The following is a 20,166-nucleotide window of genomic DNA, read 5'->3' as shown; positions in this document are numbered from 1 at the left end:
TAAATGTAGAGCTATTTCCAGCTCAAGAAAACTGGGATCTTAAGCTCATCTTTACTATTAAGAGGTAATGCAAGACTGTGGAAAAAATAAAATAAGAGGAAGTTTTAAAACAGCACTTGAACACTGAAATAAAGTCCCCAGATGAGCTCAAATAGGCAGGAAGCATTTAGTACACTACAGAGAATGCTTTCTGGTTTTATTGCTTAAGAAATGTGTAGCGCTTAAACAAAAGCTTTCAGAAAATCCAGAACAAAAAGAGTTCTGATTTACCTGAATGTTGGTTTTTTTTTTCTCTTTTTTTCCTTTTTTTAAGTAACAAAAGAGGATCTTAACTGTGTGGAATCTGGAATGTTTGGTATAATAGGAGAGTCAAAAGCAACTTCTACTGACCTCTTCCCCATCGTTTAGTACAATAGTTCCTGCTCTCTCCACAACTGCAAACACCATCACAGCACAGAGTTCTCTCCTCACTGACATTGTCATGTTGGCAAAAGCAGGCAATTGATGCATGAATTCCAGTAGTTGTTCTGAAGGAGAAAAAGCCCACTGAGTCGTGCATGTCAAAACAACAAAGCACTGTAAAGACAGTTCTTCAGCAAGATGCCTGAGGCTGCTTAAGCTAAAATGCTGCACAATCGTTTCTGTATACTAATAAATCATGTACAGTGGCCTGTTTTAATTACTGGGTATTTTGTAGACACAGACTGGCTGGTCATATCATCAATAGAAACCCTGCAAAGTAAAAGTCAGCATAATGGAAGGATTGTAATGTAACCAATAGCTCTGAATATAACCAGTGATATTTTTAATACCCCAGTCAGGGCAATAATTTCATTGTGACTAGAACTATATAAAACACAGCAAGACAAATGTCACAAAACTGAGCAAGTTGTTTGGTAAAGCCAACACCTCCTAGTCTAGGCTTAACAGTAAACTGTACTTGATCATTGTCTGGTGGTTTCACCAGAAAGTTCCTTTCAGATGGACCAGACAGGATTGCTGTCTTAAAGGTGACTACTGCTGCTCTGTCTTCTACCTGCACTTGAGTTGCACTTCTACTCAACAGTGAGCTTCCTGTATTTTCATTTTTTATGCTGTTCATAACTACAAAACTTAATTTTAGCAGTCCTGCCAAGTGATTATATGCCCCAAAATCGTTTTTGCATCCAGTTTGATCTAAAATGTCTACTGAAAGAGTTCAGTAGGACCCCATCTTTTCTCTATTTTTTTATTTACTCTGAATTACAGAAAGGTTGTGGTTAAAAGGGACTTCCAGAAGTCATCTGGTCAAACCTGCCTGCTCAAGCAGAGCCACCCTACAGCCAGTTTCCCAGGAACCCATCCAAACATCTTTTGAATATCTTCAAGGAGGAATACTAACACCTCTCTGGATAACCTCTCCCAGGCCTAAGTCTCAGCAGAAAAAAAGCATTTCCTAGTGCTCTGATGGAGCCTCCTGTGTTTTAGTTTGTGCCCTTTGTCCTCTCACTGGGCACTACTGAGAAGACTCTGGCTCCATCATCTTTACACCCTCAACCCAGGGTATTTCTATACATTAATGAGGCTGAGACAGGCTGAAGAGCCCCAAGCCCTCTTAGACCTTCCTTGCATAAGAGATGCTCTAGTCCCTTAATCATCAGATAATCAACCTTAATCATCATTTAGTCATACTTCAATAAAAGAAAAATATCTCCCCCAGTGAAACAGATAAGATTAAAATTTGGATTCTAGTTCTGCTTTGCTTTCAATGTGTTTACTCCTATGTTAACATAGCAAATTAGTTTGATTAGATGCACATTTATGTTAAGGTTTTAAAGGCTCCAATGTTTGCAACAAATATCAAGTCACAATGTCACAACTGACAATTAAAAATATACTGTGAGAAGCAGTGCTGACATTAATGTCACCTTTGCCAAGGTTCTTTTTCCAGTTTTCAATGACATCTCCTTCATAAACCTGCTCTGATATCAATTAGAAGCTGAAGCTTGAGATCAAAAAGGCCAGCAAGTAATAGGTTTCACCCATATTATATGCATTTTCTTTAATTGTTCACATTATACATATACTTATACAAAAAACAATAACAATAAACACTAACCTTATCAATTAAAAAGGCCAATGATTAAAATAAAACCACAAGCTCAAAAATTAAAGTTTTTGGAGGTGAAGAAGAACATGTTTGACAAAATTTTACTACACTGCAATACTTACCAATGTCATCATCTGTCCTGTCTATTGGGTCTTTCTCCAAGCAGTCTCTTACAATATCCCTACTCATCAAAGGATCTGATGCCCTTTCAATGTCTTCTTCATCATCATCATCCTCAGAATCCACAGCTGTCTCTGGCAATCCACTGAGATCCATATCACCAGCCTCACTTTCTGTAGCCTAATTAGTGCATAAACAATTAAAAAAACATTCAAATATGTTATTTACTGCTGCAGTTTTCTGGTTAAATGTACAGAGATGAATTCTATCATCTACTAAATGACCCAAATTTATTCAATATTTTTATATTGCTTTTTTCTTTTTATATCTTTTTAAAACAACTAACAATTTATCAATCCAAACCCACTGTGTTTAAATATGACTTTTAACATTTGTTTCAATCAGTCACACAAACAAAGGATTCAAGAGACATTACTTAATCTGTGGGTCTTGGGGGGATTGAAGGCTCTTACATTTCAAGCAGCAATGTCTTGAACTGTTAGCCCAATATAATTTTTTTCAATAAACAGTTTTCATTTGACAATTTCTGTGCTCACTCCAAATTTACAGACACTTAGGAAAGCAACATAATTTTAAACAGACAGTTTGGGGAAATAAGAACAGCATCAGAATGCTAGAGGAATTTTGCTATCTCTCAGTCACCTAGGACTGTACTTTTGTTTTACAATTCCAGTTGAACATGGCTAAATATGGCTTTCATTTGTTGATAAATTGCCTAAGAATTTACAGATGCAGAAAAAAGCAAAGTCATTGCTTAAACACCACAGATGGACTACCCAAAATATCTGTCAAATTTAACCACCCCCAAATTATATTAAAATGAATGAAAACATAGTCCAGACTAAGGTCATTAGTATAGCACCTAAAGGTAAATATATTTTAATTTGATATTTAAATATTTCAAAAATGATTGAGTTTGAAGACTGAACACTTTAATAAATCCCACAAACATTTGTCTGTCATGGCTGATACGGCTGCCTTTTCTCAGAACCTGATTTAATACCACAGCAGCTGCCAAGGCTTAGCTATGACAATTTTTAAGGAAATGCAAGCTTCTAATGAGCAAGTTTTAAGCCATGGCTTGAGAAATCCAGTTTCACAGGCCTTAAAGGGATGGTTTGTTTCTGAGACTCTGGGAGCACACAATGCATTCACATCTACTTGAAAAATACTACATGGGACAAACACACCTACTAAAGCTTGTTTCATCAATCTATCTCAGACTGGTGAAAAAGACAACCCACAAAACTAGGTCACTCTCTGAACACAGGGAAGGTAAGAGAAATTGCATTGGTAATTTTGTAGAATCATCTCCCCTATTCCTGCCTCCCTGTCTGTGGCCGACATCTGTCACTTTAATGCCACTATACACAGCCACCTCATGAACAGCAGCATATGGCTGGAGATGGATCAGGGGCAGCTAGTGAGAGTCTTAAATGCTTCTGTCCTACAGCACAACACAAGCTTTGTAACTGGGCCTTGTTAATATAAAAAAAAGCATGATAACAGCATCTATGCAATATTCAAATTATTCTCACTTTGCGGTTTTGGGTTGGGGTTTTTTTAGTTGTTGTTGTTCATTTTGGGGCTTTAGTGGCTTTTTTGGTTTTGATTTTGTCAAGAAAAAATGCTGCTCATTTTTTAACCAGGATAAGGAAAGATGTTACTGGCATAGAAACAAATCCCAAAACATAGCACAGATAGCAGTATTTTATGAGCAGTCTTACTGTGTTTAACATGCCCATTCCCTGTGATACATTTGAAACAGCTGCTGTAACTACTCTTTCAAAATAGCCTTCATCAAAAGTGACTGGTGGAAAAATTAGTGGTGATGAGTCAGTAGACACACAGCTTATGACACCAATCTGTCAGAATCTGAAGTTTCCAGCAGTGACAATTCCAGTGACAGTGGGACTGATTCACAGTCAGTTTTGTAAACCTTCCCATCACTAACAAATGCCCCTCCTACCTGCCCAGATTAAGCTCACTCAAAAGCACAATAGCAAAATTATTGCAGACCTCAATTTAGTCACACAATGCTAACAGACAAGAAACTTCCACCTATTGTACAACATCTGACTATTAAAAGATAAGTTATTTTACTGTCTTAAAGCAATTAAACAAAACTGGAAAACTGTTGAAACTATTATCAAGAAGAGTCAATGCTATTTAAAACAAATTCTCACACTGAATTAAATGCAACATTGGACTCAGAAAACACTTTACAAATACTACCAAAGGCTACAAGATTTCCCAAAGATGATCACTATTTACACTTGTTGTTTCTTTTTTTTTTTTTTTTTTTTTGACAACTGAAGTTATTGGTGCATGGAAAGCAACTACTTCTAATTTCCTACCAAAATTCCAAACCATTGCAACAAAGAAGCTCAGCATTGAATGCAACAATCTACAATGTAATAAGAAAGTTTGTTAATTTAGGACACCTTTAAAAACACCTTTAGAAGAAAAAAAATACATGTTTTCAAACAACTTTCTGAAATTTCTATGACCATGCAAAAGATAGAAAAGAAAGACAAATGTAGCCTTTCTGCATGACAAAACAAAACAAAAAACCAAACCAAACAAATCCATGTCCCCTCACCCCAAATCCACAAACAAGCAAACAAAAACCAACCAAAAAAACCAAACCAGGAAACTAAGAAAACCCTGAGGTCTCCTTGTGTTTATGCATCGCAAATAGGTTTAGTAGCAGCATGTATGATGTCAAGTATTCAAGGTCCTCTTGCTGAGACATTAAACTTCATGACCCAACTACTCTGAGTGCTTTTGTACCCCCTTCGCTGTAAGAAAAACCAAACATGTCTGCACAGGAACCCTTGGTAACTAAGCAATAGCCTTGCATCTGTCTAAGATTAAAGGGAAAACCCCCATGAGCTCCTTCGGGCATAGGGGATTCCTTATGAACCTCAGCCACCAAAAACCCAAATGATGAATATCCAACAGAATTTGTACTACAGTCAATCATGAGGCTTACATCTTCTCAGGGCATGTAACCAAGGATGAAATACACCTCAGAATTGCCATTCTTGGGTGCATGTTGTACTTTGCTTCTTGGGCAATAAGAGGAATTAGTTTCACTTAAATAAATCTGAAAAGATTGCATGCAACAAAAATGCAAGAAAAATGTTGGTTGCAGCCTGAAGTACAAAACAATGTCTCTCCATACCAACTGTGATAGCAAATTTCTCATGTCATCTTTCCATTTTCTGTGGAGAAAATTATTGACGCTTCAAAGCAATCTCATAATAGTGACATCCTAATATTTTATTTGTCACATCACCAACATGACAGCTAAGAGACTAAGACAGACGTTTTCAAGCCTGAGTTGCAGTAGTATTTCATATTTGACACCTAAGGAGAATCTGACCAGTTTTAAGCAGTGGCCATAAAGTTTAATACAGCACCAATAAAAAACTAGCTGCTTCAACTGAGGAGGATCTTGAAGTCCAAATACACTTCCAGATTTAAGTGATAATTAAACAAATACTGTGAAATAACCAGGGTAAAGATGTAAACTAAAAAACCTTGTCTAAGTTCTTGGTTAGCCTTTGGTTCCTTGATTGACATGAGGAAGAAGGGGAGGATTAAGAAAAGAAGAACAGCATTCATTCTCCCTAGGTCAGACTGGGGAAATGATGGACCCTTCTGGTCACTTTAGATTGGCAGGAGAGGAAACCAGTTAATGCCAACTCTACTGGCCTTTGATTTTTTAGATGCACCATGACAATGAGCATAATGAGAGAGGTGATGGACTACATGAGCAGCTCAAGAAGATGACTTCATTTACTGCCTGACTTCCTCTTCCTCCACTTAATTTTTGAGTTTCTTGAGAAAACAGATTAGGAGAGGTTAAGGGCGATCTCTACCTCTACTCAACCAAGTAACTCTCACTCCAGTGAAACAACTGCTTCATCACACACTCCTCACCCTTACTAAGGGAAACAAAGTGGGAAGACTTGGAGAGCTGCATACATGACTGGCTCTGTTTTAAGTGGCCTTCATAGTTTTCTTTCTATACTGGTTTGGGAAAAACTTCCAACTGATGGTAATATTAAGAGAAAAAATAGAAAACCTGTAAAATAACCACACTAACTACTGATCTCTTTTTATTTTAAACAGACTATTTTAACCTTTACTTTTCTAGAAATTTAATTACTTTCATCAGGAAACATTGTGTCATTTTGAAGACTAAATTCCCCTTGTAACTACTGTTAACAACTGAAATCAACAATCCAAAATCTCTAAACACGCAAGAGAAAAAAGACAGGGACAAAAAGAAAAAAAAAATAGAAGAAGCACCTTGCACAACCCAGAAGTATGTTCATTGCCGGGTGCACTCCTTCAATTCCACAAAGCTAACAAAGAAAGAAGCCATGCTCAGTTCAAAAACACCATCTCCACATTACTTTTCAGCCACTGTCATTTAAGGGCTAAAAAATGAACTAAAAAATGAAAATAAGAATGTCTTTTACAGAAACTACTAATTTTTACTTTCTAATTTTTAAGCTGATACCAATAAAAACACCAAGAACACTGGCTCTACCTGTCTCATTAAATGACATGCAGAAGTCACGTTAGCTTGAAATATTCCCTCATGTCATATAGTCACATTGGATTCAGTGTCTCCACAGAGAGAGAAATCATGTCTGGAGTTTTGTTTTAAATTAGCTTTCAGATGACTAAACAAAGTTTACAATATCAATAAATTAAGTTGAAATTCAATCCATGCAACTATAATATGTATTTGTTTATTAGATAGTTATCACATGTACTACAATCAATTACAATTATTACATGTACAGAAATCATACACAATCTAAGGTAATAACATTATTTTTTTGTGCTACACTGACCCAAGTGCAAATGTCCAAGAAATACCTTAAAACTCCTTCAGTCCAAGATTTTCACAGTTCTCTCCATATTTTTTCTTTCATTATCCACCCCAAAATCTACAACACAGCAGCCCACATGAGTCACAAAGTCAGTCTGAGCGATTTTGCTCACTGACGATGGAAATGTGTAGCAATGCAGACAACCCACCAGGAACAGCATCCCCCCTTATTGCCAATGATTGCCTCCTTCTCAGAACAGAGCAATGTCTGCCAGGAGCACAGGCATACAGAACATGGACTCTGGAAGCCACAGAGCAGATTAAGAGGCCCTGAATTTACAGGGGTGATAAAGAACTGCATTGGACTTTGTTGAAAAAGCAGGGCTGGCAGTCCACAGGACAATTCACCTGAGCTGTTCCAGCCACTCTGGCACCAGCCAGAGCCCTGCACTTCAGCAGCTGATACAGTCAGAAAGAATGGCTTTATCTTAAGGTAAAATGTCTTTATTTTGCATACAGTGACTAAAGGGCAGGCTGCATGGACTCTCTGGTTTGAGACACAAAAGACTGGTCTCACTCAGGAAGAGCTGCTGAAGGGTGGACCTTTCTCCTAGGAGCTACCATATCAGAATCATGAGAAAACAAAGCTGACATCTTGAAAATTTCCAAGCAATAGGCACATCCTGGGAGGGTCTCAGAAAGGATGTTCCTGGTTTCCTGTACCGACAGTGGTATCTAGGCAGGCACTGAGGGCATGTAAGTGTGGCAGGAAGCCACCAGTCTGAGGACAGGATAAGGCAAAGAAAGGCTGGCAAAGAGCTGAGCCAACACAACAATGCTTCCCAAAACAGGCAGGGGCAATAAAACACGTTCATGAGCTTAGATCTCCTCACTCTCCAATCATCTGGTAATATATTTAGCAGCTATAGCAGGAAGCATCTAGGAGCATATAGGAACAGGTATATGTGTTCATTTAAGATTCATTAACTAAGCCTAGAAATCAAGAGTAAGCAACCATACACGAGATGTCAAAAAAAGACAGAAGCAAGGAATTGTTCTTGGCAAATACAAGCCAACACACGATCTACTGACATTCAGCATTCCCTTCCTCTCAAGTCACCCTACAGAGTTTGTCACTTGAACTTATTTCCTAAAATAAAAATAACAGTATTTAAGGACCTTACTAATTGGCACCTGATATGTTTTTGAAACTTGGGTGGGGTAAACACAAAGGTTGATTTTATTTTGGTAAGTATTTCTTATCCTAAAAGAAGTTCTTTCATGTGCAACGTTTGACAAACAAATTTAGATACCACATTAATATTTAAAAGGAAGTATTCTCAGTTCAATGCTGAAAGCATCTGAAGATTGAGCTTCATGATTTATTTAAAAAATCTTAAAAGGCCATGAACATATTTTCACTGGAAGCAGCTGCTCTTAAGGCTACAGAATTAATACTTACGGAATGCAGAACATGACATTACCTCAGATTTCAGCAGTAATGATCTAAATAACAATATAATTTTTAAAACAATTTTTTCTATCAACTGCAAGACAAGATGGTGATCTTTCTAAATCATTGCTTTCTACCTAGCCATCATGAATTCAAGTCCACCCCACTAAACAGAAAAATACCATTATATACAGAAAATCAAAGAATCAAAGGGATAATGATCATGAGCTTTACCTAAGACTTATCAAATTTGAAGGAAAAAAATAACATGTTGATGACTTGATTATGGTTTTCTAGTTTTGAATAAACACTTGAGAGAGAATTGCAAGGCAAACAATTGAGAGAGAATGACTGATTCACCCTCTCTTTAAAAAAATATTTCTCTTTAATCCTTATCTTGGCCCTAGAGGAGTCAAATCACAGCCATTTTATTTGGTTTTGGTTCAGGGGTTTTTGTTTTTGCAGTACTATAACCTAGCCCAACACTGCTGCATTACATTCCTTTGTGACTGAAACTGAGGCCAGAAATTAATGATTTACCAGAATTTGAGAAATCAAGGTAAACAATACTTCGTACCATTAAGTTAAATTCAAGAATTTAAGAATCTTATCAGTTTCCACACCTGAATTTACCATTTCATTAATAAACATTTCTTCAAGTATATGTCTTAAGACAAAAAGATGAGGTTGCATTCTACAGTACATGGTCATATTTCTGGATGTAGATATGGACATAGGTTATTCATACTTTGACATTGTGCAATTACACAGTTCTTGATAAAACTGTGCCAAGTCACCTTTAAATGTGATATTAATTGCAGATTAATTGAAGAAACTAGATAATATTTTTAAGAATGGACTATGCATTTTGTTTGTAAATTCAGTTTAAAAGAATACTTAAAGAGTAAATTTTGTCTGTATAAATACTTCAGTATACATTACTCTCCAAACACCAATCAGTATGTTGTTTCCAACAGTGCAAATGAAACTAGTAGGAGTCATAGACCAGGTTGGCAACTACATAGAGAAGTATTTTTCTGAGGTTTCTTTGGTTCTTTTATGTTGTTTGGTTGGTTTTTTTTTTTAATTGCACAGAAATTCAATTATCTTTTTCACAGTTAAGAGCATTTTGCTGGAAGTTTGCAAAAAATTACTTCCAACTTATCTCGAGAATATCTGTATGACTGTAACTACATGCCACCTACAGCTGTGCCTCTAGAGGCACTTGTTATTTTTCTGTTAGAATGGAAATCTTTGTAATGAAAAAAATGAAAATCTGTAGAAGAGTAGAAGAACAAAACTGATTTTACTTCTTTAGTCTCAAAATATAAACCTAAATCATATCTCAAAGTAATCCTGCCTTCAGAAGAAATCTGACAAACCTACTTGACTGACAAATGCTATGCCTTAAGTGTTCAGCTAATTTGATAGTTTTGCAAAAATAAACCTTTGCATTATTGTAATTACTGTCTAAATTGAACTGTGATCTTTTTATAGCCTATCTTCTTTCACAAAAAGAAGCCTATAAGCTTATTCACCTGAAAGAGATTATATTCTTCAACTATGACCACAGCTGAACTTTCATATTTATAGATACGCTTTTCCTGTTATTTAAATGACTACATTTGCCATTTCAGAAGCATCTCAAAAAACCATTATTCCTCTTCTAGTTAACAGTACTTCATGTTGAAGTGGTCTCACTACTTTATGATTATTTTGACAGAAATATATTTTAATTGTATTTGATTCCTTCCTTTCAGAATAACAAATTGGTACACTTCCCTATCAGGACAGCTCCTCCTCCAACATTGCAAGAACCATAAACATCAAGTGAAAAATGCATAATTCCTCATTTTATTTCACGTTAGACTTTTTTCCAATTTATATTTAAACCCTGGATCAGTTTCAGAGTCTCTCTAAACTCAAGTTCTGCCCAATTACTAGCACAGAGCTTTACAAGAAGCAGCCACCTCAGAAGTATAACTTTAAGAAGCATCAGCAGTTCAACCTGCCCACCTTTCTGAGGATGGCCAGGAGAGGAAGCACTGCTAAGAGGTTGGCATCACGTTTCTACAGGGTGGGGAAATAGAAATATGCCCCTGAAGCACGGGCTGCCCGCTCCATATTTGTTTCTTCCCACCATTGAATAGGCTCTACATTATGAACCCAAAACACCTAAAGCCTGAAATCATTACAATTCAAACAAAAAGTATTTTTTTTTGAAGTCTATTGAGTACTTCTTCAAGTACTCAAAACTGACAAGAGGCAATAGCAAGGACATTCAGCTATTAAGTGCAAAACTGATGGCAACTGCACCTCCCATCAGCATCCCTTCCAGTCTTACCTGGTAGATATCAGAAAGGCTGCTGCTTCCTGAATCACTAGTGATGCTACATCCTGAATGACTAGATGAAACGTGGGTCACCTGTGGGTGGAGACTGTCAGTAAGGTGCAGCTTTGTGAAATCTGCAGGAAGCTATAGGTGGAGCAGAAAAAGCATCATTACAATTTGAGGGAGATACACAGCAAAATTAATTCAAATCATATATGTCATACTTTACTCTCTGCCAGTACCAACTATTTAAGAAAACCACTGGGGCTTGAGAATGCAGCATAAAAATTTAGAGTTATGCAGCTTTTTTAACTCATGCAGAGGTCAGCAAAATACCACCAAATTGTTGCAAATATAAGAGATTCAAGAAAAACATGTATCTGAGGACAAACATTAGTGAAGCAATATGCCACAACTCTTCAGTAGCTTGCTGCGGGGTTTGGATAGAATTAAAATGTATATGGAATATTGTGCTACTTCCAAAATCAATGGTTTCCTGCAGGATGGGAGTTAACAAGGGAGTAAAGTCACATACATCTTTAAAAAATCAACCAGCACTGCTCTGGATTTGGTAAACTCTTGTTTCTCAAGTTGACAAAATACATTAGAGACAAGGAAAATCCAAGTCACTGAGCTATCCATTATACTTTGAGCCAAATAATATGACAGCAAATAGGAAATGTGGGAAGACAAAGAGCTATAATCTTGAAATTAGTTGGCTCACATGCAGTGCTGAAGAATGAATTGAGACAGTATATTTGATCATTTAACAATCATTCACCAAGATTTGTGATATATATTTCTACTACTGCTTTATGCCCACAGCTCCCATGAAAATCTTTAAGAACTGTAAACATTTCCAGACTGCAGAAAGCGAACTTTGACAAAGTAAAATATTTGGTGTCTGAAGAAATATTTAAATGCTATTTCAGGAGCAAATTACTCTTCTCCCCAAGAAGCCTGTATCCCACAGCTAGTTAATAAAAGTATGTTAATGTATCAATTTTGGTGTGCAATAAATTCTTCAATAATTAAAACCAAAAATCTTTGTTCATTAATTTTGTTTCAACTCAGACAAGGCAGATTCTCTCATCTCTAAGAGTTGTGTTTGTATGAAAAATGTCACATGCAGTGTGTCCATCCATGTCAATTATGAATGCTACCTTGGTGCTTGCTCTCCCTGGATGGAAATGGAAATAAGACCTCATTCAGCATTAAGAGAGAATAAGCCAATCAGTATAAAAGGTTAGGGAAAAAAGTCACAAGAGAACATGCTAGAAAAAATTATTAGCTCTATACAGCTAAAGATACTGAATGGTTTTACTGCTGTTTGCCTTGTTTAGTTCTGTTTATGGAACACACCCTGAAAGAACTTTGGCTTTAGGATTTGCAGTGAAATTACAGACAACTGCAAACCTTAGTCTTATTTCGACTGACTGGCATTTCCTATTCTAATACATCTGAAAAGGATTTCTTCATTATCACAGAATGACTGCATCAGTGATAGCAAAAATGGCTGCATTTTAAATAATTCTTTCCTAGTATCTTACTGGAAAGAGCAGCGAAAACCAGCAACCAAATACTAATAATCCTAAAAAGCTACAGTAAGCCCAGAGCTAGATTTGATCTTCATCAACAAAGAAAAGGCAATTAAGAAAAGCAATACTCTAATACACACAGCCATGAAGGCTGCCTCCAGAAAAATCTAGTTATGCTCACTACTGTTATTGAAGTATCAGAAGGAGAAAATACAGCATTATGGACTGCATTATAATATCTGAGGTCTTTGCTGCTTTTCTTTTCAATCTGTAAGTTTGAATTATCACATAATGGAACCATATATACTGACATTCAGGCCACTATACAATTTTTTTTAATCCTTTTTGAGCCATTCTGCAAGTAAGTACATATTCCATAGGTAGAATGCAAGGGAAATGAACTGCCACAGCTTTTGCAATGTGTTGCTGACTGCTTCTCAAAGTACAGTCTCTTGCAATTGAAGAAGCCCACATTTATTTCAAAGTAGAAATCCTACACAGTATTTTAAGATACAAGCACAAATTGTCTAAGATTCACACATTTAATGATAACTTACACAGATATATTTTGAGGGTTTTACCTTTTATAAAGCACTAAGTATTGCAATCCCAAATAAATATTAACTCCATAGGGAACTGTATATGAACAGTGTGGCACTCAGCCAAACATGTTCAATTTTATAGTGCCCTGCAAATATCTCCATGTCATTAACAACAGCATTTATTTTTTATCAATGCATTAAAAATTTTAAAGAACCTTTCATCAAAGCAAATCCAGTTAGTATGTTAAAAAGTTAAATCGAGCTATATTTAATATAACGATTGCACTCAGTGTTTTAAATGAACAGCAGGGATTTGTGTGTCACTACTGCACATAAGGCAAAAGGAAGAGGCAGAGGATTCCACAATAACTGGAAAACACTGCAAATAAAAGCAAGCCTTCTGAATCTTTTTGGCTGTAGACAATCAGCTGAATGCTTGGTGATTACTGGTTTCAGAGCAACTCCTCAAGTCAAAGCCATGCTGCCTGAGCTGGACTTGCCAAGTGGTGACAGAAGATCAGAAGCAGGCATTTTTCTTTAGGCAACCTAACTAGTCACTTTGATCCTAATCAAATAGGACTATTTACAAGCAGAAAGCACATGCTCATATCTTTGCAGAACACTACATGTCTGTGCTACATGCCCGAGAGCAGCATCCACTTCAACTGCCCTACCCCCCAAAGTTAAGGTGAGAGACTGCATGAAGAAAAAGATAAAATACAAAAATTAAATAAGCTGAAACATTTAAACTGTAAACACAATGAAAAACGTGTGTGAGAAATGCATACATTTCTATTTTAGTCACGCACTGCTGTTTAAAACACTTCATATTTGCATTGTACACAAGGGAGAAAAAAGTAAAGTACTGATGACAATGAAAACCCACATCTGCTTAAGTCTTGGTGGTGGGCTTGACACCAGATGCCCACCTAAGCCACTCTGTCATTTTCCTCAGCTGGACAGGTGACAGCAAATACAATGAAAGGCTCATGGTTAAGGACAAAGAGAGATCACTCACTGTCGTGGGCAAAACAGACCCAATTTGGGGACAAATTAACTGAATTTGTTATCAATAGGATAATGAGAAAGAAACTCAAATCTCAATGACCTTCTCCCACCCTTCCTTTCTTCCAAGGCTCAACTTCACTCACAAATTCTCTGCCTCTTCCCTTGCAGTGCTGTGGAGGGACAAGGAATGGGGGCTGTGGTCAGTTCATCTCACTTTGCTTCTACTGCTCCTCCCTCCCCGGGTGGAGGACTCTCACACTCTTCTCCTTCCAAAGAGGCAATTCTCCATCATCATCATCACCTTCAAAGGGAGCCCTTCCCACGGGCTGCAGTTCCTCTCAAATTGCTCTAGTGTGGGTCCCCTCTGGGGTCATAATTCCTGCCAGTAAACCTGTTCCAGCGTGGGCTCCTCTCTCCACAGGGTCACAAATCCCACCAGGAGCCTGCTCCAGCATGCGCTTTCCACAGGCATCCACCTGCTCTGGTGTGGGTGTCCTCCAAAGGCTGCAGGTGGAATTCTACCTCCCTGTGGATCAACATAGGCTGCAGAGGGGTACAGCTGCCTCACCATGACCTGCACCACAGGCTGGGTAAATCTCTGCTGGGGCACCCAGAGCACCTCCTGCCTCTTCTTCTGCTCTGACCTTGGTGTCTGCAGGGCTGCTCCTGTCACATTCTCACTCCTCTCTTCTGTGGCTGCAATTGCAGTTTTTAATCCCCCTGTCCCTCTCCCTTTCTTATCCCAGAGGTGCTGCCACTATCACTGCCGAGTTCAGCCTTGGCCAGTGGCAGGTCTGTCTTGGCACCAGCTGGGTTTGGCTCCATCAGACATGGGGGCAGCTTCTGGCAGCTTCTCAAGGAAGAAGGGTTGGCCCTGTGGCCCCACACTACCAAACTCCAGCCACACAAACCCAATACCAGGTAAACCCTTTACTCTTGGAACACGTTTGGTGAATGTTTTTCAGGTAAGCAGAACACAACATTCAACAAGCAGCAAAAAGCTGGCCTACCCCAAATCAAGATATTTACATCCAATTTCTTACTTGCATTAGAACAAGATTAGATAACATCATGAAACCATGCTATTATAACTCTGAAAAAATTTCCTAGGAACCATCTCCAGGCAGTTTTAACTTCATGGCAATAGGTATGTTTGCCGTGCTACTGAGTATCACATTATTATTAAATTATTAAGCACTCTGTGCTTGTATTGAGCTATTGTTCCGTTCCATAGTTTAGTACTGACTTTACTATTTAGTATAACAGCACAAAGAAAAGTTTTCTTGTAACATTTACACAGCTAGATCTAGCACATGCTATATCTACCAGACCACAAGCAGGATAAGAAAGTCTAACGACCTACCCCTGCCTCAGAAACATCACCCCTCACAGACTGACACCACCACAAATGGTGTCAGAACTGAATTCTCACTTTTATCTTGTTTTACATTTTCATTAAATGATGCCTAGTTTTAAGAAGTTATTCAAAGTAATAAGGATCAAAAGCAGCTTGTATATTTTTTACATAACAAGCACCACACTTAAGTACAACAGCTTTGCTGAAGCCAACACCTACAATATTTCTTAACTTCATTACTGAACACCTTTAGTCACACCATCAGAAGGAACTGGCACACAGAGTAAAAACGTAGCAGGGTAATTTAGAAAAATTAATGCATGATTTGTTCTTAAGTAAGCATAGTTTCAAAACACAGTATATGTACACTAGTTTAAATAATTCATAATCATTAAAAAGGTCAGAAACTGTCCTGACAACCTAGTCTCAAGCACAACCTTTGTAAGTGACAAACATTAAGGTAATATATGCATAGCTCTAATCACGTGTAACATGGACAAAAGTTTCTAGCATAAAACATGACCTGATAAAATAGTTATGATCTAAGCCCTAGTCTTAATTTGACAGAGGTGAAAACAATATTTTATATTTATAATGTAGCTATTAATACACAAGTATACCTACATAAGTACACCCATTTATACATATTGCACACGTGGATAGAAACCAGGGTTAAAACAATACATCTGGGAACTCCCAATTTTTACTTCTTGAAAACCCTAAAACCAAAAAAAAACTTAAAACAATTATGTGAAACTATCTTAAGGGAAAAGATATATATCCATTTAGAACTGTACAATACCATAAATCCTATCACATCTTCCCATCTTAAAAGCATCATTTTATTACTTCCACCCTCCAAGTGAATCACCATGTTATGCATGCAAAACTAACAATTACTTTGCTCTGAATATGTTCCTCCTATTTTAAGAACATTACTATTTTTTCCTACCCTACAGCATGCCTTTCATTATAACAAAAGGCATCTTCTACTCAAAGCAATTGCTGGGCTTATCTACAAATACAGTATATAAAAAAATTAAATAAAATTTAGAATTTTATTTTTTAAATGCAGTTATATGTGAAAACAAGTATAAATGCAACAACGTGAAAGACAAACACAAGAATGTCATTTTAAATTACCAAATGAATTCTAGTTAGAAAGCTTCAATATACCACTCATTTTAAGGCAAACAAAGAAACAAAGCATATAAACAAAGTCTTCTGCTGAAGGCTGCTCAGCACTTTATGAAAGATTTATAAAGCCTGCAAAGTGTCTGAAGCACATTTGCAAAAAAGATGGGATTAAAGAGAGCAAAGGTGTAACATTCTGTTATGCAATTCCCAATGAATGATTTTATATGTAAATAAGTGCCACTGAGACAGACTGAGCAAGCAGACATAAAACAACACAAACTATCACCTTTAAAGCCTCTATTTCCACTTTCTGAAATTAAAAAAACACAAAAAAGCACTGATTCTTCAACCTCCAAACACCTGCATCTGAACACTTATTCTATAGCAGCTCTTTACTGATAAAAAAATAAAAGCTACTAGACAATAAAAGCCACCATAATAAATATTTTTTTTAAGTTTTTTATTCCTTTTACACTTAGTCCCACAAACCTAAGGAAGTAAACTACAATGAACTTATTTTGGGATTCTGGGTTTTTTTCATGAAGAGAGAACAACAGCAGGCAATTAAAAGCAATACTGTGCCTTAGTCTTCCTCATTATTTTTTTCCCCACCCAAGATAGAAATCCTGAAATTTTTATTTTTATTATGAAAGTGTAGATCACAAAGGCAGTATTCTTCAGTATCCTATAAAATTATTAACACTTAATTTCAATATTTTATAGAAACATTTTTTATATTAAGGGTTTGTACATCTGTTGTATTTTGTATTTTAATGCTATGCCCATATTTATGGTATTTAATAAGATAAGGAAGAAATATTTGTAATAATGCTGGGCATTCATCAACTTGCTATTTCAACATAATTCTTTCACTAACCAAGAGAGACATCAAGGAAAACATTTTTATGGTTGAGTGATTTTAAACACAGCAGTAAATGTAAGTAATTACAGAATAATAAGGTAATTTCTATCGATTCTGGCTACAGACCTGATGCAGGCTGACATGTCCATGCAGAGTTAAATTTAAACTAAAAGTGTAAACTATATACAATTAAAATTAGGATGCAATTCCCAGGGAAGCAGGATTTCCTTGCACCTAGAGGTGGAAAAGATTGAGAAGCTTCTATATATTTTCTATGAAAACTTCTGCAAGACTTAAATAAAAACCTCCCGACTTGAATTATGTCTTCTGTACAATCATTCGCTTTACACAACAATACCTCATGTATTTTTCACCTCCAGAGTTTCCTTGAATAGACATTCTTCTGTGAAACTGTGAAACTTCATAGACACCTAATCTTAAGACTGTTCTTCATCTGGAATCCAGCAAAGGACACAACCTGTGTTCTGAAAACATTGCATGTAGATGCTACTGCTGCTAAGCAGCTGTTTGTATACAAAGCCCACAGAAGAACACCTCTAACAAAAAAACAAACCAAACCAAAAATAAAAAGAATGAAAAGTATTATAAGGACCTTTCCCAAGCTCTTAATTCTTTCCTCCACCGGTATTTTGCTATAGCTAGCCTCCCAGAAAAACTATTCAGAGGTTCAAGCTATTGCAATGGGAGCTGCCGGTCTCAGGGAGAGAGTGAGTGAATGCACAGGAACTTCATTCTGCTTCCCTTAGAAAACACACACTGACTGCCACTTACTGCACATCTCATACCCTCAGCAGCTAATCCTATGAGCACTTCATGCATCGAATCCTTTGCTTGAAGGATTATTGACTTCTGCAGAGAGACAGGGGTGGTAAAATTTAAATGGGTGTCTGGGGAATGAAGAAAAACCTCTCAGAAGTAACTCTTTTTAAAGGAAAAGTAAGAAATACATCACTGAAACACGTCCATTTATATTTATTTCAACCACCTTCTCTGCTGTATGTCTGAATGTGTCAGCATTTGTTCTTCCTTTTGGAAGTATTTGAATCAAAGATTCAATGCAGCATTTCCTATTAAAAAGTATCTTCTTCAGACAACCTGGCATAAACACTATTCCTTCAGGAAACACAAATGTCAACTTATTGGCAACAGCTCAAATGAAGTCAGGGGGTAAAAAAAGAAAAACTGTTTTATACAGGTGTTTACAGCACCAGTGAACCCCAAATACAAAACAAAAGCCAGCCAGGATGGATTTGAGTTCAATCATGCTAAACTAAACTGAGTAACGTTAAACAATTTTCTGAAGTTTTCCTCAGATTTCTGAAAATCCAAACTCAAACATTTAAAACATATAAATGATGTTTAGAATGAACAATATAAACATGCAAGATCAAAATACTTTTATTCAGCATTTACTCAGAAGCCTATCTCAAAAAATATCTGGTTAAAGTGTAGCTTCTTCACTGGTCAACAAATGATAATTCAAAGGATAATTTTACTTTTAAAATATGGTTTTAAAGTTATAGCAGTTCTGCCACAGGCATCAAGCTAAAAAAACGGTTCTACAACTGTTTTGACAGTGCATATATATTTAAGTATCAAGAACTCTTTGACATCCTTAACCACATGTTTCTACATGGTCTCATAGTTTTTGTTCCATACAGTGCAATGGAAGTGAAATCTTCCAGAAGGGAGTTAAGTAGGATTTTCAAATTTCAAAATCTCCTTTTTTTTCTTTTTATTGGTTTTTAGGGGGTTTTGGGGGTATTTTTTTTTTTGGTTGGTTGATTTTTTTTTTTTTTTTTTTTTTTTGGTTAAGTGTCTGGTATTTTTACATTATTTGATTGCTTTATTTCATGAAGTGATCCGATTTAGGTCCAATCCTATTCTCAGTCTCTTTGAACTACTGTGAGTAGCAGAATCTCTGTTCCAGTGTATTATGTCCCTATATTAAAAGAGTCCCTATTCCATAGGGATACAGCCTATCACTCTTGGTTGCACCCTGTTGTCCCCCCAAGAACTTGCATTTAAGTGTCCTGACAGAGGCTGCACAGCCACCCCCTCCCACAAACTAACAGCTTCCCAATAACACTGAATAAAATTGGGAAGGGAATTCATCTTGTGGAAATCTACATAATGAAAACCAACAAGCAGGGACAGACACTCACTGATGACTGCTTTCCAAGTTGAAGGAAAGACTGTTCTGAGGCATTTCAATTGACTTCTGAAATATCTCTAGGGAAAGAGAGTGGAAAACTGAGTTCAATCACTGAACTTCTGTAAAGGTTTCCCATTACTTGATATACATGGGTGAGAAAATAATAAAGCTTGGCTTTGCAGAGATCTCTCTTGGGAATAACTGATTTTCATACTAAGAAAATGCATGTTCCAGTTGATGTTTTTCCCACAGTAAGTATTTCTAAATACTTCCTTTTGTGGCTGTTTGGGTGCTTAATACACTGAGGACTACTGCTGGGTTGGAAACTCAATGGCCCACTTTCAGGGCTTCTGGAGCCTTGTAAGGTTAAATTTTGAACTCTTTGGCCTATTACAAGTAACTGTGGGAGAGGAAGGAACAGAAAACCTGGTCACAAACTTTGTTTCCACAGGAAACCAGACAAAAGATTCATGCCTAGGAAAATAAAAGCAAAAAAAAGTTCAAGAACACTTTAGTTCAAGAACACTTTATGTGGGCACATATGTTTACAGGAAATGTTAATTCAAACATTTTCAAGGAAGATGCTTTAAATCCTGAAGAATATTTTAAATAAATAATAGAACACTTGTGTATATCTCATATACAGACTCACTTTGGATTACTTACAGAGCAGTCTCAC

The 20,166-nt window shown here is 36.7% G+C and overlaps 1 protein-coding gene across 11 annotated transcripts in view; it reads right to left on the bottom strand.

Annotated features, from left to right (window-relative positions):
- RAPGEF2 (Rap guanine nucleotide exchange factor 2) overlaps positions 1–20,166 on the bottom strand; it is a 184,902-nt gene that overhangs the window by 35,286 nt on the left and 129,450 nt on the right. For 8 of the 11 annotated variants that reach the window (XM_054514528.1, XM_036381574.2, XM_036381576.2 and 5 more), the window contains 3 exons: positions 10,880–11,011; positions 2,212–2,389; positions 391–527 (listed from right to left, as the gene is read on the bottom strand). In XM_054514528.1, coding sequence (XP_054370503.1) covers positions 391–527; positions 2,212–2,389; positions 10,880–11,011 — 447 coding nt within the window. The remainder of the gene's footprint in view (positions 1–390; positions 528–2,211; positions 2,390–10,879; positions 11,012–20,166) is intronic. The other 3 variants (XM_054514527.1, XM_036381578.2, XM_036381583.2) reach the window with 1 other exon arrangement.

This window comes from Molothrus ater, chromosome 4, assembly GCF_012460135.2.
Source record: "Molothrus ater isolate BHLD 08-10-18 breed brown headed cowbird chromosome 4, BPBGC_Mater_1.1, whole genome shotgun sequence".
In the NCBI taxonomy this organism is placed as follows: domain Eukaryota; kingdom Metazoa; phylum Chordata; class Aves; order Passeriformes; family Icteridae; genus Molothrus; species Molothrus ater.
The sequence above is the reverse complement of the archived record's forward strand: the minus strand, read 5'-3'. Positions and strand labels throughout refer to the sequence as shown.